Source organism: Carcharodon carcharias, chromosome 28 (genome assembly GCF_017639515.1).
Source record: "Carcharodon carcharias isolate sCarCar2 chromosome 28, sCarCar2.pri, whole genome shotgun sequence".
NCBI classification, from domain to species: domain Eukaryota; kingdom Metazoa; phylum Chordata; class Chondrichthyes; order Lamniformes; family Lamnidae; genus Carcharodon; species Carcharodon carcharias.
In genome coordinates this window covers 13070396-13094102 of record NC_054494.1, presented here as the reverse complement: position 1 = coordinate 13094102, position 23707 = coordinate 13070396, and the positions used below count along the sequence as shown (strand labels likewise).

At 41.0% G+C, this 23707-nt stretch overlaps 1 protein-coding gene across 9 annotated transcripts in view; it reads right to left on the bottom strand.

Annotated features, from left to right (window-relative positions):
* LOC121270752 (LIM domain-binding protein 3-like) overlaps nt 1-23707 on the bottom strand; it is a 171631-nt gene that overhangs the window by 38864 nt on the left and 109060 nt on the right. For 7 of the 9 annotated variants that reach the window (XR_005941600.1, XM_041176143.1, XM_041176144.1 and 4 more), the window contains 2 exons: nt 11032-11208; nt 5441-5551 (listed from right to left, as the gene is read on the bottom strand). Coding sequence is in view for 8 of the 9 variants with exons in the window: in XM_041176143.1 (XP_041032077.1) it covers nt 5441-5551; nt 11032-11208 (288 nt within the window). In the remaining variant the exon portion in view is untranslated. The remainder of the gene's footprint in view (nt 1-5440; nt 5552-11031; nt 11209-23707) is intronic. The other 2 variants (XM_041176141.1, XM_041176145.1) reach the window with 1 other exon arrangement.

Here is a 23707-nt window from a genome sequence, read left to right as displayed (position 1 = left end):
AAGCAATCCCACAACCAATGGATCGGACCTAAGCTCTGCAGTCCTGCCACATCCAGTCATGAATGGTGGTGGAAAATTAAACAACTCACTAGAGGAGGAGGCTCCACAAATATCCCCATCCTCTGTGAAGTGAGTCCAGCACTTCAGTGCTAAAAGGCAAGGCTGAAACATTTGCAACCATCTTCAGCCTGAAGTGCTGAGTGGATGATACATCTCCGCCTCCTCCTGAGGTCTCCAGCATCACAGGTGCCAGTCTTCAGCCAATACGATTCACTCCATGTGATATCAAGAAATGGCTGAAGGCACTGGATACTGCAAAGGCTATGGGCCCTGACCACACTCTGGCAATCCAGAACCAGTTGCACCCCTAGCCAAGCTGTTCCAGTGCAGTTACACTATTGGCATCTACCCAATAATGTGGAAAATTGCCCAAGTATATCTTGTCCACAAAAATCAGGACAAACCCATCCTAGCCAATTATCGCCCCATCAGTATGCTCTAAATCATGAGCAAAGTGATGGAAGGTGTCATCAAAAGTGCTATCAAGTGGCACTTAACCTGTTCACTAAAGCTCTGTTTGGATTCTACCAGGGCCACACAGCTCTGGACCTCATTACAGCCTTGTTCAAAATATGGACAAAAAAGCTGAACTCAAGAGATGAGAGTCACTGCCCTTGACATCATGGCACATTTGACCGAGTGTGGCATCAAGCAGCCTTAGCAAAACTGGAGCCAATGGAAATCAGGGATAAAACTCTCCACTAGTTGGAGTCATACCTAGCACAAAAGAAGATGGTTGTGGTTGTTGGAGGTCAAACATCGCACTCCCAGGACATCACTGCAGGAGTTCCTCAGGATAATGTCCTAGGCCCAACCATCTTCAGCTGCTTCATCAATGGCCTTCCCTCCAATCATAAGGTCAGAAGTGGGGATGTTCATTGATGATTGCATAATGTTCAGCACCATTTGTGACTTCTCAGACACTGAAGCAGTACATGTTCATATGCAGCAAGGCCTGGTCATCATTGAAGTTTGGGCTGAAGTGGCAAGTTACACTTGTGCCACACAAGTGCCAGGCAATGATCATCTCCAACGAGAGAGAACCCAGCCATCTCCCCTAAATTCAATGGTGTTACCATCGCTGAATCCTCCACACCAACATCCTGGGACTACCATTGACCAGAAACTGAACTCGACTAGCCATATAAATACTGTGGCTACAAGAACATGTCAGAAGCTAGTAATTCTGCAGAGAGTAACTCACCTGACTCGTCAAAGCCTATCTACCATTTACAAGGCACAAGTCAGGAGTGTGAAGGAATACGTCTCACTTGCTTGGATGAAAGCAGCTCTAACAACGCTCAAGAAACTCAACACCAGGATAAAGCAGCCCGCTTGATTGGTATCCCTTTCACCATTTTCGATATTCACTCCCTTCACCACTGTTACATAGTGGCAGCAATGTGTACTGTCTATAAGATGCATTGCAGCAACTCACTGAAGTTCCTGCATATCACCTTCCAAATCTACGATCTCTATAACCTAGAAGGACAAAGGCAGCAGACATATGGGAACACCATCACTTGCAAGAAGCCACACACCATCCTAACCTGGAACTATATCGCTGTTCCTTCACTGCAGCTGGGTCAAAATCCTGGAACTCCTTTCCTAACAGCACCTATACCATATGGACTGCAGCAGTTCAAGATGACAACTTACCATCACCTTCTTAAGGACAATAAATGCTGGCCTAGCCAGCAAAGCCCACATCTCGTGAAGGCCGGAATAAAATGAAAATTTTACCAATGGCTTAAAGCATTCAGGAAGGCAGCAGAGAACACAAGAGCAAAACCTTGTCATGTCATTATAGATTATCACAACTTTGCTTCAGAACTCATTAGTTTTGAGATTCAAAGGGGTAATACTGCTCCAAGGATCCTTTGTAGTCACAAGGGATGGGCAACTGGAGCTGCTGACCTGCAACTGTCTGAAACGTGGCTCTGGATCAGCAGCACAGACTCCCAGAATTAGCCCTTGTGCATTGGGTGGAAATAATTGCATTGTAGTACTTTGCACCTGCCACTGGATGTCACCAGCAGTTTGTTCCAAAAATGCTGACAAACTGGGTGCTGCAAAGTCAGCTGTTTTGAGATGGAGCTCTTTGTCATAATGTATAGCTGAGAATGAGAATTCACTGCAGGAACAAACTTGGATACCTACTGTTTCATGCCAAACACTGAGAAAAATAAAGAATTGTGGAACCAAAGGTGACAACCCCTTATGTAGCCCAGGGCTTGCAGATCTTTGTCTAACACTTCCCTCAATCTGGGAATTATTTAACCTTCCTCAGTTTAACCTAGGAATTCTTTAAGCTTCCTCAGTTTTCATTTCCTTTTACAATCTCTAAATTGTAGGACAAATTTTATTGCCATCTAAATGGCCATTTCTCAATTAACCTCAATACAAATGCAAAATATTGCGGATGCTGGAAACCTGAAATAATACAGAAAATGTTGGGAACTCTCAGCAAGTGTATCAACCTAAAATGTTCACTCTTGTTTCCCTCTCCTTAGATCCTGCCAGACCTACTGAGTATTTCCAGTGTTTTCTGTTTTCATTTAATTTATCTAATTTGTTCCGTTTGTTCTCCTGTTTCCAACCCTGGTGGTGTCTTGTGCCATGGGGCTTAACTCTTCATCAAAAATTCTCAATTAAAATATTTTGATAAAAAGAAAAAAACTGCGGATGCTGGAAATCCAAAACAAAAACAGAATTACCTGGAAAAACTCAGCAGGTCTGGGTCTGGTATCAAAATATTTTGATACACGTTTTTAATTCTCTTTGAAATAACATTTTAAAAATCCAAGAATTTGGAAACTTTTTGAATACAGGCTCCTCTGCCTGTACACCTGCTGTTTAAAAGAGAGCAAGAAATGACATAGATTTAAATTTATCAGAATTTACTGAGAAAATTAATGTCTGACTTTTTTCAAACACGATTTAGTACATTACCCTAAATGTTTTGTCATATTGAGTTCCCATCCTGGGACTTCTACACCTTCCTCCCACAACATCACCCAAGATTTGTGCTGATTTGTTTAAAATAATTTCAAATTCACAAAAATCTCAAGAACAGAGTGTAATCCAGGTTCTGAATCCAAACCAAACTAAATTTATAGTCAGTTCGAACAAGTCCAGATCAACCCAAATCCCCTTGGCTTTGGGCAGTCACTTCTGATAAAGCTATTTTTGTAGTCTTTTTAACTATTGTGGCCTTCTAATCCCAAATAACTATTAAGACACTCTCCGATCAGATAGATCACCCACAGTGATCATCCTCTCATTGAACAAACAGTTCTTATTATATTGGCTCACATCCTTTCTGCTATTCGCCTTTTCCCTGGAAGACTTAGCAGTGCTCTGTTGTGTGCAAGTTTGCTCAGTGGACCACAAAACCATAGAAGTCAACAGCATAGGAGGTGGCCATTCAGCCCATTGGATCCATACTGGCTGTTTCAGAACTAAACAACTGGCAGAAAGGGAGGTAGTTGTTGTTGGAGAAAATTAAATCAGCTCCAGGACATCACTGCAAGAGTTAATCAGACAGTGTTCCTAGGCCCAACTATCTTCAGTTGCTTCAATGATCTTCCCTCACATAATGTCAAAAGTGGGGCTGTTCACTGATTCTCCATTCACGATTCCTCAGATGATGATCAGCCTGTGCCCACATGCAACAAGGACAACATTCACACACAGGCACATAAGTGGAAAGCAATTACCATCTCCAACAATAGAGAGTCTAACAACCTTTTCTTGATATTCAACCGCACTACCACTAGTAGTGCCTAGTGTGAATTATTCCACATCCAAGACCATTTATTTTGAATGATTAACACCTACACTAACGAGTGAACAACTGTGTCAAGTATTTGCTAAAATCAGAAATGGTCATTTCCAGCAAGTTCTTGTCTGTGTGTGTTAATTCAGTTTATTGAACCCACTGAGCTCAGTCCCACTGATGCCAGTTCACTTTCTGTAGTCATAAGATCTTACGTAAAAAAAATTCAAATCAAAATTAATATCATCAACCAGACAACACACCTCCATCCCCTACCAGTGAACCAGCTAAACCCTCAACCAAACATAACAGCAACCTTCACTACATGTGCTCACATCAAGCCAGCTCAGTTCCTTAACCAATCGAAGCATTGAGCTAGCAAAGTCACACCTGCCCCGAGATACTCCTTTTTTCCCAATGTCACTCCCACCCGCCCTGAGACTCTCCCACCTGCACTGTGTCACTCCCACCCGCCCTGAGACACTCCTGCCTGCGCCATGTCATTCCCACCTGTGCCATGTGACTTTCCCCTTCCCTGAGACATTCAGACCTGCGCATGTCACTCGCACCTTTCCCGAGATGCTCACACCTGCGCCATGTCACTCCCACTTGCCCTGAGATGCTCACACCTGTGCCATGTCACTCCCATTTGCCCTGAGATGCTCACACCTGTGCCAAGTCACTCTCACCTGACCCAAGACATTCCCACCTGTTCCGAGACACTCCCACCTGCGCAGTGTCATTCCCAACTACCCCGTGTCCCTCCCATCTGCCTTCTTCTCCAATATATTTTTTTTCTTTTAAAAAGAAGGCTGGAGTATTGTTAATATTTAACTCATAGTCACATAGCAATAAACATAGGAGCATCAGTGAGTCACTGCAGGCAGGTTCTCCCCCTGTAGCTAAGAGCACATGTTTTTGAATACTTTTTTTTATTCTTTCATGGGATGGGGGCATCACTGACAAGGCCAGCATTTATTGCCAATCCTTAATTGGCCTTAAGTGATTGGCTTGCTTGGCCAATTCAGAGGACAGTTAAGAGCTGTGAGTTACACATAGGCGAGACCAGGTAAGGATGGCAGATTTCCTTCCCTAAAGGACATTACTGAATCAGAAGGGTTTTTACAACAATCATTGGTAGCTTACTGATAATAGTTTTATATTCCAGATTTTTTAATTAATTGAATTTAAATTCCACCAGCTGCTGTTGTTTTGAGACTTGAACCCATGTCCTCCAGGTATAAGCCTGAGCTTCTGGATTATTAGTCCAGTGACATTACCACTACACCACCATCTCCCCTAAAACAGTGCCTATAGGCAACTGCAAGGAAGCTCATTTGGGTGTTTTTTCTTCAATTTCCATCTTTACCTGCAGTTCACAGTTAGAACTTCTCCAAGTTTTGGAACAGTCAAGGAACTTGAAGGGGATGGCAAAGGATGGAGGGGGTGAATTAGTGTGGTCCACTGTGCTGGTGTCATTTATTATTGCCTGGTATACTCTGAGCTTCCAATGTTTATTGTTAGTGACATATTTTCTGTAGCAGTGCTTTATATAAGGTCCATATAGAGAGATGGAAAGTAGGTGAAGGGAGGTGGATATACCTAGTCTGCGCAGAGATAGCAGCAGTTACAGTGGCAGCAGCCAGGGATGTAGTCCTGGACCCAGCAAGCATTCCAGGCTGCATGGGTGAAGCAATGGAAGGTGCAGCCACTCTGAAGAGGACACAGAGCAGAGAGAGAAAGGCATCAACACTACAAAGACGTACATAGCTCAACACTACAGCTTGCATCAGCAGACATCAATTAAACTAGAGTATTACTGTAAAACAGCATTAGATTATGGGCAGGACCTGCAGTGCTCGGATTGGCTGAAACACCTTGCCAAGTTCATGACAAGTCAGATAGTTTCAGGAGTTTCTGACCCTTTCAATCTGTCAAGTGATTTGGTTTTTGATTAATTGGGAATGATGTCTGCAGAGGTTGCAAGTGTGCAGCCTTGTTCAAAATGCGTCCAGTTTCCAAGGCAACTGGCCCCTCCATGGACAGTCTAATCTTACTTTCTGGTTCTCCATCTTTTCTTTTTCACAAATAATTTCGGTGCTTCTATAGATTATATAACTAAATTAAGAATAATTTATTATATCACCTCCAGTGATATAGAATGGAGATATTATGGAGGGGAAGTTGAGAACTATTGTGAAGGACAGGTTCTATGCACCCATAATCTAATGGAAGTAAATCAAAAGGCATGCTTAATCTGGAATTTAGCTCACCAGGATGTGCCAGAACTGTAAGTGTGCCAAAACCCAACATTAATGCTCATCTATTTATTCATTCTTGCTTGAGCAATACAGGAAAGCAATGGAGCATATCACTACTGAGCCCCTGTAAATTCCTGCAATTCACAGGGTAAATGTGGCAGAGGAGATTCAAGTACAGGTTGTAAAATAGTCACCATTAGTAAGTCAAGGATTTTCACAAATGTTGCAAAGTTTGGTGGAATATTTCTTACCTACAGTTAAATTTTTGGATGCAACTGTGTCACAGCTACTCCATGGGTCTCCTGTAGTGCAGTGTTGGCTCACAGCAGTATACCTCCAAATAGCCGCCAAAGCAGGCCAGTACTGTACTTGCCTAAAAAACACTCTCTATTGCATTGTTTTTGCATTCCCTACTCTTCCTTTTCCTGTCCTAAAGGTGCCAACTGAGCAATTCCATTATGTAAGCCTTCCAATACTTCACCCAATTGGCAATCTTTCATGCATCAGGCAAAACGGTGAATGTTGGTAGCCAAGCTGGACATTGTCACACCCAAGCACTTCCAACAGAGGTCAGTCAATGGTGGCCAGCAGCAGGACTGCTGCCTGTTTATTTTCCAACTCCCAGCCCAGGAATGCTGACGCCTACTTCAGTACCCCAGCAATTCTCCCTGCTGAGATTAACTAACAGATGAGTCATAGTCATAGAAGTCTACAGCATAGAAGAAGGCCCTTTGGCCCATCAAGTCTGTGACAGTCAAACAAATACCTACCTACTCTAATCCCATTTTCCAGCACTAGGCCCATAGCCTTGTATGCCATGGCATTGCAAGTACACATCCAAATACTTCTTAAATGTTGTGAGGGTATCTGCCTCTACCACCCTTTCAGGCAGTGAGTTCCAGATTCCCACCACCCTCTGGTGGAAAAAATTCTCCTCACATCCCCTCTAAACCTCCTACCCCTAACCTTAAATCTATGACCCCTGGTTATTGATCCCTCCCCCAAGGGGAAAAGTTCCTTCCTGTCTACCCTATCTATGCCCCTCATAATTTTATACACCTCAATCATGTCCCCCCTCAATCTCCTCTGCTCCAGGGAAAATAACCCCAGTCTATCCAATCTCTCCTCATAACTAAAGCTCTCCAGCCCAGGCAACATCCTGGTAAATCTCCTCTGCACTCTAGTGCAATCACATCCTTCCTACAATGCGGATTCCAGAACTGCACACAATACTCTATCTGTGGCCTAACCAGGGTTTTCTACAGTTCCAACATAACCTCTCTGCTCTTATATTCTATGCTGCAACTAATAAAGGCAAGTATCCCATATGCCTTCTTAACCACCTTATCTACCTGTCCCGCTACCTTAAGGGACTGGTGGACATGCACATCAAGGTCCCTCTGATCCTTGGTACTTCCCAGGGACCTACCATTCATCATGTATTCCCGTGCCTTGTTTGTCCTGTCCAAGTGCATCACCTCACACTTATCTGGATGTTAGATAAGGAACCAAAATTAGAAACTTCTGGTCTGTACGGTTCAGTGTGACCCACTAAACCACTGTAATGGCCAATATTACTAATGTGAAAATGACAAGACTCCACCAATCCTGTAGGCATTAATACACTAACAGAGCTCCAGTAATGTACTAACATCTGTTTCTTATCCTCTGGCTGGTGCAAAAATGGTCACATAAACCCTCATAAGCAATGACAACATTTTCCCCATTTGAGTCATCTTTCTGTGTCAGTCGCAACACCATAGTGACAAAGCTCATAGATCATTAGAAATTATTACAGCTACAGTGAAGTCTGTCAGCTGGGCACCATGATGGAAATGAATTTGCCCCAATTAAAGAACCTGCTAAGCAGCACTTTGGAGCCATTTGTTCAGATATCTTCTGCCATCACTAATTGTACAAACATAACTTGGAAAATCTGAGATAGCCCAAACCTGACCCAATGTAATCCAGTCCACTTTTAAAAGTGAACATAACAAAGAATAAGTGTGAAGTAATATATTTTGGTGAAAAAATACCCAACAATAATTTTATTCTGGATGGAAGTAATAGTGAGAAGAGTAGCGGGATTTTGATTACAGGTTCAGAAGGACATTAAAAGGCAGAAGCACAGGTTGGTAGGTCTGTAAAACAGTGAATAGAAATATTACAAGATATAGAATATAAAAGCTAAGAGGTAATGGTGTGTCTATATTAAATCTTAATAAGACCTCAGTTAGTTTAAGGTTACAGTTATTGTACAATGAGATCCACTAGAATGCTGTTGGGTATTAGAAAGAACAAATGTGAAGAAATCATATGAAATAAAGAAATAAAATGCAGTGCTTTTATCGTTAGAAAGCAGCAGATTACAGGATAATATATTTAAATTGTTTAAAATTGTGATGAATGAGCTGGACTAATAGCAACAGAGTGTTTCAGTAGTTGAGGTGTCTAGAACAAGGGGCCATAGACATGAGAATAAATGGAAGGGATTTAGACTCGGGGGCAGGAGTAGCATCTTCATGCAGAGAGTTGTAAGGCTGTGGAATTCGCTCAACTGTCAATGTTCAAGATTACATTAGCTAGATGGATGAAATAAAATGTGATTAAAGGATGGGGGCAACAGGGCAGGCAAAGACGATTAGAATGTTTTCCCATGTGGAGGGGAGATAATGACATGAACTGGTTGGGACATGTCAACCTAATAGTACAATCAGGGCAGGGACATCCTAGTCAATCGATCTTAGAACAACCTTCCAAGCATTTGGTCTGATCATAGTTTTGGTAGAATGGCAAAAACAAACTTGAATAAGAAGGATAATAACAACTTGTGTTCCTGGTGCCTCCTAGAGTTGGGCTGAAGGGCCTGTTTTTGTGCCTTAAACTATCACTGCAACCAGAGGACAGAAAAGCAACAGAAAGAGAGAAATATGCTTTGCACAGTGGGGAGACAGACAGCAAATGGGCTAGTGTACATGTTTTTTGTAAGGTATGTAAACACAAGTTGAACTGATTGTATCAAGCGACTTTCTTCATACTCCACATTCCAAATGTTTTGTCCACTATTGGGATATAGCAGCTTTTGAGCCAACCTAAATGGTACTTTGGCTAGTGTTAACTTGGATCATCATTGGAATAATTAAAGAGGTATGCATGCTGAAGATCACAAGGGAGCTCCCGGGTCCTGCTACTGTGCTAGTAATATAAACAGTGGGAGCAGGGGTTTGGTAAAAAAGCAGGAACCAAACTGAACCTGAGCAGGTAACTGCAGCAGATCAAATTCATAACAAGCAGGATAAATGCAAGTTGTTGTAGGGCGAGGTGAATAGGAGACCTACGGTTGCAAACGAGAGCATGTGGAAGAAAAAGCCACAAAATGGCCAAATAGCATTTTGGGTATTATAAAGAGAGAAAGAGAGTTCAAGGGCAAGGAGACAATTTGAAATTTGCACAGGGCAGTGATTAGGTCACCACTAGAATACTGTGTGTGGTTTTGAATACTATTTATATAATAAACATTAAAACCAAAGTTCACTGGTAGTATAAATTAAACAAAATGGCTCCAGGATGAAAAACTATAGTTATAAGATAGTGAAACTGTTTCCATTGGAGCTGAGAAGGCCAAGGCGATTTAATATCTTTCTAATTTATGAAGTGTTTTGATGAATAAAATTTGCAAGGCTATTTCCTCTGTTTGGGAGTCTGTTGTGAGAAGTCATCAATTTAAAATGGTTATTAAAGAGTGAAAAGAAAGGTTAAAAGAAACTTACACAGCAAGTTATTAGGGTATGGAATACTTTGCTACAGGGAGTAGCTGAGGCAGTGAAGGAATGAATTTGAAGCAGATACAGGACAAAGGGGAAGGGTCAGGGCAGGGGATTAGTTTTAGATTGTTTAAGCAAAAGCCGACACACACAATAGACTATTACTGTAAAAACCTATGGTTCTATCATGGAATGTAGTGCCCTGTCTGTAAATAGTGAATAAAGACAAGGGAACCCTTAGAGGAAAAACATTCAGTTCAGATTTTATCAATGACAAAAGGAAGCAAGTTTTTGTCAGCTGGGGTAGGTTCAACAAGTGCAAGAAACCATCACTGTTTAAAATGAAGACATATCTCACAGAGAAATCCTCAGGTGTATTCTCTTTTTACCTCATACAAAGAGTGCACACTTCCCTAACAGATGCACCCCACAATCCCAGGGAGCCTAGGTACAGGAAGGAAAGAGCCAAGACCGAGAGACTCAAACATGTGCATAAAGATTAAGTAGAAGATGGCACCTTTTCAGCATAGGGCACAGATAAACTTCCCACTACTTATCCAGCTCCAAGCACTCTATCTATCCACTGGGCCATTTGATTGTCTGGTTAGTGTGTATGGAACAGTCTCAGAGTCCAGTGACAGTTCCAAATCCCACCAATCATAAACCTCTATACTGTAATCTGCATGGCTTGGCTTTGAGTTTAGGGTGTGTGCCCCAGAGGATTTCAGTATTAGTATCATTGAGAAGAAACTTCTAGTCATGCACAATGAAACTGCCACTACAGCCCCTGAAGAGGTAGGATCATTTAAAGGGAGAGAAGATCTGCAATGATGGAGGAGGAAAGGGAAGCTTTTATGCCTTGCAATGGACCAGACCTACAGAAAAGGGAATGTTCCCTAAAGAAAGGGTGATATATCTACTCTTCCCACAAAGATGCCTTGGGGGTAGCCTGAGAGGCCAAGACTATATTTGTCCCCACATTAGTCCAGGCAGAATGTCAATCAATCCCTGCTAAGGACACAGTTATACCTGCACATTCGCTGAACAGACAGGGATGTGGTAGGAATTGAATCCTTTCAGGTCTCCTTCAAAGGTACAAAGTGAGTCCTGTCTAACTGGGGCATTGTCAATGGCCACATCACTTATCTTCCTTGCAGAAAATCAATACCTTTGCAGAGCAGGCGAGGCCAACATAGCAGGACGATCTTGACTGGCAGCAGCAGGTGGCGAGATCGGCGATGCCATCAGGTTAGTGACAGCAGGCGGATTGGCTGAAGCAACAGGCATAGCAGCATAGGCAGGGCTGGCTGCTGACGAAGCTGGCTGAGCGTGCTCAATAGGCGTGCTAATCCAAATTACAGAAGGAAAAACATATCATTACAAACAAGTCTCAGTGTCGAACAGATCTGAAAGTCGAGCCAATGACGGAATGAATACCAGCTGAATTGTTCACAGCCAACATCTTGGAAACAACAACATCAAACGGCCAGTGGGTCCTGGGCCTGAGAGAGAGGCAATTTTACAAGTACAATTAGAACAGAATAGTTGCTAAACTAGGTTGTTATTTTGGAGATGAAAATAACATGGATATCAGAATGGATACCCCATCCTCAAAAAAAGGATAGCCACTAGATACTTTGATTTTTGTGAGTAAGATTATTTTAGTTCTCTACAAATACAAGGAGATACCAAGTGTAACACTTCTGCAAGCAGCCGCTTCCTTCTCCTATTAATAGCAATGATTAAAATATTACGTTAGCAAACCGACACTAAAGAAAGCAAACCCCATAATTAAGTGAGCTAGATGCAGCTATGGCCAATTTCGAATTGTGAGATGGGCCATCCTACAATCAGCCTGATAGGATAGTTCCACTCCTACAGACTGACAATGGATTCAATATTCTGTAGGAGAAGAACTGGACCAGCAGTTACAAAGGAAGATTTAGTAAAGAACAGAGTTTGTTTGGAAAAAAGTCCTAGAGAGTTCTCCTGTCATCTCGGGAAGAACAGTACAGGATCGAATGGAGGATGTGTACAGTTAGAAGAGCAATTTTTCCACAGATAAACAAAAGCTGCAATGAAGTCACTAAGACATTATTAAAATACTTATACCAGCTTCAACCTGGAAAAAAAAACTAAACATTTGCACAAAATACTCCCTAAATGTGTTTTAAGAGGCCTTAAATAGACTTTATTGGGTAAATGTCACCAGTGTGAGTGCCCAGCTTGGACCCTTGCCCTTTGAGACTTGGAGGAGTAAAATTTACCACGGCATTTCACACTGGTAACGCTGCTCCCAATCACTACAGTTTCATTGTGTGAGGACAGGATTGCATTATAACTGTGGGCAAATTATCCCATTAGTTATCTGGCATATGGTGAACTTGAATGGTATTCTATTGGGCTTTTATTTCGCTAAGATTTAAAGGAATTGCTGCTTTTCACGGAATAGGGAACTTGAATCCCAGCATTCTACTTGAACAGTAATTTCAATTAAACAAGGTTGGAAAAAGCTTTGGTTTGATGCTGGATCATACAAAATAGTCCAGGGTCTCATTTAATTAAAGAGATTATTTATGAGAAGCTAAGAATGTCTCCTCTCCCATATTCTAAAACAATTTATATGGCAGCCTCTTCAGTTTAATATAAAGTCAGTGGGGTGTATTTTCAACTTGGAAATGGAAATGAATATCAGCAGTTTCTTTAACAAGTGGGCAGTCTGTAAAATTAGTTTTACACCCAGGCAGCAAGTTGAAAATCTAAGAATTTCTCGGTGCCTGAGTATGACATACACTATCATTCTCACCTAAATAAGTGCAAAGAAATCAAAACACATCAGTAGAACACCTTTTAATAGAATAGCAGAGAGCATGGAATGGGAAGAGGTCACAAAGTTTAGTCCTTCCCCCCGCAAGAACCATACATTATTTGTCCTGTCACCACCATGGACAAAACCGTGCCTACCTTACCCCATCCAATAAATACCCAATTGAAATTTAATATGCTGCGCAGCAGTTAAAAGTCACTCCAATTAATTTCCAGCATCTCTATCAGATAGTTAATGAGTAATTTGAGATTGCTGATTCCTGATGCTGAAGGCAAACCCCCAGACTGCACTGTTGCATATGGGAAACAGAGAAACATGGTTGGGAGCTTTGCCTGAAACACTGGGAACCACTATATATGATTTGGACTCCGTTGGATAGATCAAACAACTGGCAAGATATCCAAAAAAGACCAACTGACTAGCTGCCATCATTCTAGACAGGAGTGTCTGAGTTCTACTGTAGCAGCTGGAACCAATAACTGACAGAACATAATGCACACAATAACACATTGAAATTGCCCCATCTGTGCCATCTTATATGCATCTCACCCCTTGTTCTGGGTAGATTTACACCACTAAATGCATATGACTGCTTAGATTCATCACATATACTATATGCTTTGGAGCACCAAAGAAAACATAGAGGAGGCATCCTGTATCACGCACCTGTACACCTAAAAGCAGTGGTGCTCAGAGTTGTGAAGGAACTCACAAGACCCAGTGTGTGTGGTGGGGGTAATCTGGCTCACATGATCAAAGATAGTAGCATTCAATATTCAATTTCTTGCAATAGGTCTGTCCAGTAAGTACAAAAGCACAATATAATCCATATTAATCATCTGCATTTAGCACAGGAGCTTTCAATAGTCCTGAATCTAGTCAAGGAATTAGAGAAGAAAAAAAAAATCGCAAGAACATAAACATCTAGGGTTGCAAAGATCATTGGCCTAAAACTTTTCCATTTAATACCAAACTCTCCAAGGATCAAAGGCATTTGAAGGTATCTAAAATTGGCTGATTATTCCAGATATTTAACACTGTATAACATTTTTTTTTGTTAATTCATATTCTAAACTCATTCTCTAATCCCATCATTATCTTGTTGAGATCATTGATATTTTGTGTATATTTTATCAAGGCTTCCCTCTTAACAATCTCTTTCAACAATCTCTTTCATAATTATTTTAATCCTCTCCTAATATCTCTTCTCACATGTAAAAAAAAAATCATGTTGCTCATCTCTACACTCTCTCCTGTACTTGTGTAACTCTCTGGCTGCCAGAACTGCACTCCAAGGGAAGTCTGCTCAGGGCATTGTCCTGCTTGCATTCACTTGATGTCCAACTGTTATGCTTATGTATCCCAGAATATTTACCTCACAACATTGCTCCACTTTGGGACTCCACTCAACACTCTCATAGTCCAACAATGCAATGGCTCATCAGCCTTGATTTACGCTGAATACTTGATGCATTTACACCTATTTCCTTTGCCCGCTGTTTTAACATAGATATTACCTGTATAAAATATATTCAGACATTGTCATTTCGAACCCAGTCTTATTTCCTATCCTTCACCGGTTTATTCCTCAGTCCTGCATTTTGCCTGCATTCCCATGACTTTCTGCTGAACTAGAAGCCTTTAATTTGGAACTTTGTCAAACCTTCTGAAAGCTTGAATAACAGGGGAAAATGTCCTGTGTACAGTGAAATCAAACACATTTATCAAGAATATGTTCACATCTTGCTGCACATTGTTCAGCACACAGGAAGTCTTTCCACACCAGAGAGAATTGTTTTGTCTCCAATGTCCTCAAAGCCTAATGTTATGATATATATTTACTATTTATTATGCTGTTGTTTTACAGGAGATTCACCAGCAGGCTTTCTCATCCCAACATCACTGTAATCAGAAGGTTATGACAGTTCGCTTTCCAGAGGAAGGACAGGAAGTTGCAGGGAGACACTAAGGCTACATTCAAGGCAACTCAAGAACAGGTTAGTGAAGACCTGAAAACCACTGGTTCACAAATTTGGGAGGAAGGGAAGGGTAGAAGAGGCTAAAAAGGAAATCAGTAACAGCACAATTACCACCCCCTCCTCGCAAAGATAAAGTCCATCAATTGGGGATTTTACTTCAGGACTGAAGATCCTGATTTAAGAAAAGCTACTTCACAAGGTACCAGTGGGAGTGCAATGTGCAGATGCTAGCTGAAAACCACATTGGAGCTTGATGTAATGCCCTCTGTTGTCAAACAGACCAGCAGCACTCATAGTATAGCTTCATGTATTTAGTAAAGGGTGAGATATCACAAGGCTAAACAACAACAATGGACTTTTAAGCCAGCAAATGTGGGCGCTTTGAGTAGCAGCTCAGAGAATTGCAACTCCCCGCAAAAAGTTATAAAATACCTTACAGCAGCATTAATAAGATGTAATTTGCAAAACAAATGCTGTTCGCCGTATCTGCCCTGTAAAATAACTTTCACTCATCGTTGTGCATTTGAACTTCAGTGACCAAAATCAGTGATACTGTACAGCTTACATCGTTAGAGACCAGTCTGAAACAAAATAGACAATGAGTCAAAAGAGAGAGAGACAGAGACAAAGAGACAGAGAAAGAGACAGAGGGTGAGAAAGAGACACAGAGGGAGAGACACAGAGAGAGAGAGAATGAGACAGAGTGGGAGACAGAGAGAGGAAGAGAGCGAGAGAGAGACACACACATGCAGAGAAAGAGACAGATAGAGAGAGGACACGCACATTACCTGGTCTCAGCAGTTTCGAACCTGTGCTCCATCAAGCTACCAAAGTGAGGAAGAGTGGGTGAAGAGACAGGCAGCAGTGAAACCGGAATTATAGTTAAAAAATGTGAAAGTGAGAAGCAAATAAACAGTCATAACAGGAAAACATAACAGCTTAAAATAACAAACCTGAAAAATGGCTCCTGCAAAATAAGAACCCACGTGCTGATAAAATATGGAATAATTCTTCAGATAACCTCCTGATTCACTCCAGCTTTTGACAATCCATTTGTCTGCTCCCTGGGGAATAGGAGCACGTATTGTGTGCGATACAAGGATATGATGGAGGAAAAATAAATTGTGACTGTTCTAAGTTACAAATGATTGAATCAAATAGATGAGCATGATGGGTATTAATAAACTGGAGATAGGCAAGTGCCAGTGGACTCCCAATCAGTCATCCACAAGTTTAATATATTGGGGAGAGGTTTAAACAAATGATTGGATGGTCATGCAATGACTACAACAAAAATATACCAAAGGGAGAATGCACCTCTATGCCAGCACTGGTTAGAGTGCAGTGTTTGGTGGAGACCTGGGATCAGTTAATCCACTGAAAGGGATAGCAGCCTGCATGGCTGATGGAGAAGCTGGTTTTTCTCTACTCCCTGCTATGGTTACAGGAAAGGTTTCATCTCCTGGACAGAATTTTTATTCTGAGCAAACTATTTTGGTCTCACATTATCAGCACTGATGCTGGATCAGATTACTCTGTGCAGATACCTGCATTGTAAGAACAGTAATAATGGGAGAAAATTCCAGGGGAGCTCTTGGGAGATATAACTTGATGGAAACCCCATGAGTGATACAGATAAATCCGGTGATACAGAGTAGATTCAAAGCACCTCCACCCTCATGAAATTAAATGCGAGGTTTGCCCCATTTTGCAAAATTCAAGGGCCAGGAGGTTAGGCAAAGCATAGTTGAAAAGATGGTTTGAAAATTCATAAGATGCACTTGCACATCATATGATATAAAAACAGGACAGAAAAACTTCTCTTTTTTAAAAAAAACTTTTAATGTCCAGTTTCTATTGGAGATTCCAGAGAGCACACTCAAAAATAGCAGTTTGCCAGTTTTAATTCAGCTGGTCAACACCAAGAACCAGTACTTATATAATTCGCAAGAGGTTTCAAAGTACAATATAGAAACACACTTTAGTGCTTCATCAAAATAGCTGGCAGATGGCAATGAGATGTGCTTCAATCCATGGAGAACAATTAAAAGAAAACTGGTGAATCAAAATAAAGTCAGTGAACTTGTGCACAGGTGCTGAATGAATTACAATTCCATGCAACCCACCAAACACATGATTAGTTGACACACAAAAAACACACTCACCATAAGTGATATTTTAGGCTGATTTTATTTCTGTGGCGATGACATTCATTTAAAAAAAAAATCAACAGCCAAGATAGGCATCGTGGTGTCAACGATTCTTCAGGCTTCGAACAGCATTAGGCCTTTGGCTCACTATCTACTAATCCCACCCTCCCATCCTCCATTGCTAAGGTGAACTACATGGACATGTGTAGGAAAGTGACAGTGAACTGGCTGGGTGTTAATGTTGGGAACGTGGAGTGAAGTGACTTTTAAAGTGATAAACAACATTTGCTTAAAAGACAATCAAGATGGGAAACAAAAGGCTGTTGCTAGAATTTCAGATGGTGACCAAAGGTGTCAAGAAGGCAGCTCAAATTGTTCTTTTAGAGACACATTGGGAGAATAATTGATCTTGGGCTGTAACACAAGATGAGCAATAATGACTTGATGGTTTACTCTGTTTCCTTTCCTTTTGACTTCAATTTGAATGAAAATTGGTCAGTGTTTAAAACAGGCTGCTGATTCACTTTTGCCTGTTTTGTGCTAAGGCCCTAGACCAGTTCATACCCTGTTAATTTAAAACACGTAACCCCATTAAAAGCTTATAGAGAACTGATGGATTAAAAATAGCAGTGAGCAAACGTGTTTAGGCCCCAATGCCGAGAGTTTCACTATCACAATTGTTCAGAATGAAAAACTTGCCATTTTCTTACAACAGCCTTAAATGAACATAGACATAGCCAGATAGAAGACGGGACAACTCTACACAAATAGACAATACCAATTACTCAGCAGAGTAAAATGAACAAACTATAACAATCTGCTTAGAACACACCTAAGGTTTTAAAGATTCCTGGACAAACAGAGATCCTGCTCATGTACATTGAGCTATTACCCAAACAGATGAGACACCAAACAGAACAAACCAATCGGATATTTCAAATATTTAAACTGTATTTTGATTCCTATCGTCATGCTAATTTCCAACAATTAACCTGCTTTAAATATCTGTCACATAGGTAAAGCATTCATGGGAAACAAATTATGGTTAACTGACTGGTTAGTTTGGATTTGAAATATCCAACTAGAACAAACGTAAGAAGGAGATAGATGTGTTAGAGAGCCAAAGAATTCTATGGCTACCATTCACAAAACACAACTCTGATTAAAAACTGTAACTCAGTTTCTCAGTAAACACCAATAACCTACTAGCTAAAGACTTTGCCAGGGGCAATACTAAAACATATCCAGCAGAAGGTCTCAGATTCAATCCCCTAGCATGAGTGGAGTTAACTGATCAGATGCAGGTCAGGCATGGGCATTTACAATTGAACCCATCTCAAGGGAGGGAGAGAAAAATTAAGATCAGGCAGGGTACATGCTCCTATTACTATCCAACAACCCTTGCTGGAAAGTCCAACTGTCAGTAGTTGGGGAGTGTGGGATCAGGCTAGACTGATGCCACAAACAATCAAAAAGGTTGCACATGAAAAATGTCCTTAGGGATGAAGTACTGGAGGATGATCTGTACTTGAACAACAAGAAGTTATTGTGCAAGAGCACTGAACTTCACATCTTAATTCCTAATATGGCTACAGGATCACAAATTTACTGGTACTTAGGCTAATTGAAACTACTAGGAAATAGGATACTGTACCATCTGGACTGGTTTCAGTACTGACAGGTGTGGCAGAGAAGGGGGGATGGTGGCTGGTGGCGCAGAGAGGGAAAGCATCCTTATCGTGTGTTTTACCAACACTGGCTATTGGGCACATTAGAGTTTGTCATACGTTGGCTTCAAACTAGATTCTGAATATTTTGAGCATTGACACTGAACCTTTGCTTGTCAATATCATCATTAATTTGTCTTACAAAAGTTAAATTTCTTGGGATGAGGGAGTTGGTTGTGTTTTGTGGTTGGCATATAGAGATGCAGTATCTCTCTGCTGGCCTACAAAAGGCTACATTAAATAGAAAACTTGAGATCTAGAGTTTCAGTTTTTTTTTCAGTTTCAGCCCAGTTTCCTTCAGCTGCTGCAGAATTCTTCACATTCAGTTTCTGTTGCAGCTTGTTATGTTTTTACCTCTCCACTCCAGAGAATAAGATGGTAGCTGAATTTGTGATTTTGTCCCCAATTTTTAATATTCTCAATTAAATTTCTCTGGAGTAGCTTCATCCACCTTATGTGGATGCACTTAGCAGTGTGGGATGATCTAGATCACATAACTTTTCTTTGACATGCATCAACTCTGCTGTGTAATTGAGGAGGCATAACCTTGCCTTGGTTTCCCCCACTCATTCTACCCTATTGGATCTCCACCCTACCCTATGCTGATTCACTGTCATAGCATGGTGCAAGATTACCTAATTTACCTCATGACCTATCTTGGAAATAATATAATCTTTTCCTCTTGCTATGGTGGCTGAATCTTTTAAAACCCAGGACAAAGATTCCAAGAAACAGAAATTCTGTTGAGGGCAAGCTTTTTGTTGAAGAAAAGAAAGAGTCAAGTGAAAAAATGAACCTCAGAACACACAGGCCACAGAAGAGATACTGCGAAAGCCAGCATTACTCACTAAATGAAAAAAAAATGACAAAACTACAGAGAGAAACAATAGCTGCTAAAATGTGAGAAAGGTAAGATTACAGCTTATTTCATGCTGTTTTTAGTTCACAACTATTTTAGAGGCAGGTAAAGCCATATCTGTCTTTCTCAGCCACTGCAGTTAGAGGCAGGTCCCACGCACAGGAGGGCTCCAGCTGAGGCCCATAGCTTAATTTACTTTTGAGTCTGCTTGCAGTCTTAACATAGGGAAATAACTGTCTCCCAGGAGGGGAAGGAGATATGTTATTGTAGACAGGAGCATAGAATAGAGTCACAGGAGGGGGAAAGGTATCACGGCAAATGTTAGCTACAGAATGACTCCAACGTGCAGAAAACAGACCCATAGCACAGAATATGTACAAGCATCAGACAGATAAAACACCAGAGGAGCAAGAATTTAACAGAAGCATACATAAGCATATATGAGTAAAAATTGCAGGGAAGGCCAAGCAGCAGGTGTACAAAGCAGCAGCTTGAAATACGTACACAGGGAGGATTTTGCATGGATACGTTGACGCTAGGGAGCCTCAGAAACCTGGCCCCATAGTGCCAATCCATGATGTTCTTTTTAAAGGAAATACTAAATTTCTATCAGCATTTCTCAAAGTCAATACAACATTTGCCAGTGGTTGCCATGACCTTCATTACACACATAAGCAAAACCAAGGCAATTTGGCTAGAGTTGCTCTTTTGGTTTCATTTTGTACCATTTTGATTTTTGTTGCTGAGGTACTACCCGATCTAATTTGTGTCTCTCTCCCCCCTCATCCTGCACCACAGGTAAAGGCTAAAGCAATAAAGAATAATATTGCATTTAATAGAAACTGTATTTCTACTGGTGTCCTCTGCCCATTTAAATCTTGCTCACCTCTGCTGTCTAATAATATATATTCTGTTTGGTGATTTTTTTTTCATAGAATTATAGAAAGTTTAAGGCACAGAAAGAGGGTACTTGGCCCATTGTTTCTGCGCCAGCTGAAAAACAAACCACCCAACCTAATCCCACTTTCCAGCATTTGGTCTCTAGCCCTGCAGGTTACCATACATCAGGTGCACATCCAGACACCTTTTAAATGAATTGAGGATTTCTGCCTCTACTACCCTTTCAGGCATTGAGTTCCAGACCCCTACAACCCTCTGGGTGAAAAATGTTTTCTTCATCTCCCCTCTAATCCTTCTACCAATCACTTTAAATCTGTGCCCCCTAATCACTGACCTCCCTGCTAAAGTAAATAGGCCCTTCCCATCGACTGTATCCAAGATTCGGTCTCACAATTTTGTACATCGCAATCAAATCTCCCCTCAGTCTCCTCTGTTCCAAGGAGAACAACCCCAGCCTACCCAACCTTTCCTCATAGCTGCACTTTTCCAGTCCTGACAATATTCTCATCAATCTCCTCTGTTCCCTCTCTAATGCAATTATATCCTTTCTGTAATGAGGTGACCAGAACTGCACATAGTACTCAAGTTGTGGCCTAACTAATGCTTTATATAGTTCCAGTATAACCTCCTTGCTCTTATATTCTCTACCTCGGCTAATAAAAGGAAAGGAAATATGCCTTCTTAAATATGCCTTAACCACTTTATCGACCTGCCCTGCTACCTTCAGGGATCTGTGGACATTCACTCCAAGGTCTCTCACTTCCTCTACACCCCTCAGTATTCTCCCATTTATTGTGTATTTCTTTGCCTTGTTTGCCTTCCCCAAATGCATCATCTCACACTTCTCTGGGTTGAATTCCATTTTCCACTTTGGTGCCTACTCGACCAGTCCATTGATGTCTTCCTGCAGTCTACAGCAATCCTCCACGCTATCAACCATGCGGCCAATTTTTTTGCCATCTTCAAACTTCTTGACCATTCTCCCTACATTTATGTCCAAATCATTAATATATACTACAAAAAGCAGGCACCTAGTACTGAACCTTGTGGAACCCCGCTGGAAACAGCTAATTTTTGTCATTTAAATTGAGGGAACTAGAACAATTTCCATTTCCGTCACCCAGCACCAGCTTCAAGAAATGGAATGGCACAGGTCAGGTAGAGGGTGAATGTGCCTCGGCTCTGTACCAACATATTTCAAGTCAAAACTTGGGAAAGAAAAAAAAAATCTGGGCCTCACTTCCTCAAATGAATTCCCCTTCTTAAAAGTGAAAACAAGGAAGAGTCTGCAATTACACAAGGAAGTTTCAAGGAAGTGGTTAAGGAATTGTGCCATTGGCTTGTTACCTCTCCAAAGCAGCCATCTTTCAGAAGCCCAAATACAGGAAATGGTTTTGCAGAATTACAACAACAACTTCTCAGTAACGTGCAAAAGGACAGGACAGCAATGAAGCACAGATACACAGACAAATGGGATGACAATACTGCTCTCAGACAGAAAGGAACCCCCATTGACTGCTCCCCAAGTTCTGGATCAACACCATTTGGGATAAAATGCACTCATCAGAGTGAAGAACATGCATGTCTTTTTATATGGAAACTACATAAAGACAAAATCACTCCAGTTTAGTGTTTTTCATGCTGGGTCTGTGACAAGTAATCCGCTGTACACAAAACCCATGTCCTGCGATCATCATATTCAAGGTAATGATATGCTTCCCTGAGCGTGGCCCGTTTGTGTTGTCCTATTAGTTAAAAAAAAATTTCTCCCACACGAAAAGCAAATTGATACATTTCACAGAAAAAATGACGTATATTTTTGAAAAGTCACTTACTGATTCTTTTAAGCATAGCTAAAAATTGGTTTACTTAGCAATAGAAGATGGAGGTATTAAATCTAGGTGATGGGAAAATTTGAGCAAATTTGTATAGGTTGAGAATCATTTCTTCACAGATGACCAAAACATTGTCTGACAAACTTTAAAAAAAAATAAAAATGATCTATGATTAAATAGTTCAATACAACCACAATGTTGCTAATATCATGAATGAGAGACCTGCTTTTGGGTCTTGATTCTGGGGAGGAGGAAGGATGTGAGTAGAATGAATAAATTAGATGGCAATAAAGCAATTGATGATAACATGGAGGCAAAAAAAGCAAACCTTTTAGGAGATGTCAGGCACCCAAGGGTACCCCTGCAAGCACACACACACACACACAAACACACACACAAAGTCACCAACTCCCAGCATGCAAGCATGCGGTCAGTAAGCACCCTAGCCAGCCATGGAAGCAATTTCTCAATCAAAGAGGCAATGCTTCAACCATGGATGCAAGGTCTCAACCAAAGAGGGAATGTCTTGGTCATGGAGGGAATTCTCCAACCATGTTGGCATCCAGCAGAAATTGGGTTAGTTTTTGGTTTAGAAAAGGAACAGCCCATTGCAGATTGGATATTTCCCTATGTCACAACCAGACAAGCAGTTTACCTGAAAGGCCTCTTTTTGTTTCAGCTGTCGCCATGGAACAGAATCTTCAAGAACACATTATTTTCACAATTCTGAGGAATCTTATTTGCCCACGTGTCACACCTGTATTGCTTACTTGTGCCCGTTAAACCAAGTCCAGCCATGATTTTTAGAAGCCTAGCTCCACCTATGTAATATCTCTAAATTTATTCATGACTTTTTGGAAACAATTTGTCTTGTTTCTTAGCTACCTGGTAGATAGCATCCTCAAGAAGAGATCTGGCTCAGAGGCTTCTCCATAGAACATCCTTCCAGTGGGCAATGGTTCCAAGCAATTTGAATACATTTGTTTTTGTGCTTTATTGATATCGTGTCCTGTCAAGTTTTAGCACTCAAAAAATATCCTGTCCTGAAGTTAGCTATTAAACAGCACTGGTAAACAGCACAAGCAGCACTGTCATTCCAACCTTTAACACCTGGCTGTGAGTCTCATATTTACTGGAATGCATTTATGGAGTAAATTCTTTACTCATTTAGAACTTCATTTTGAAAGCTCAGTTTAATACTTAGTCTGTGCTCAGTGTAAACAGTATGTGTTTATACTACAAAACACAAGCCAAAGGTTCACTTCAATGCATGACCATTCCTTCAAAATTATGATAGCACAATTTTTCAACTGGGAGCTACCCTACTGACTGGTAACTGGGTCCTCCACTTACATCACAAATGTAGATAACTGTTCCAGCAAGAGAGAGCTGCCTCTCAAAAACCATTTTAAAGTTATGTTTAAAAAAAAATTAGAATAAGTCTCTTTTCCAAAAAAGATAGTTTGATTACTTTTGATTTTTTAAGAAAGAAAGTACTGTGCCTGATCTCACCCCTCAGAGAGCATTTTAAACTAAGGAAAGGCAGCAGCATTCCACACAAATTATC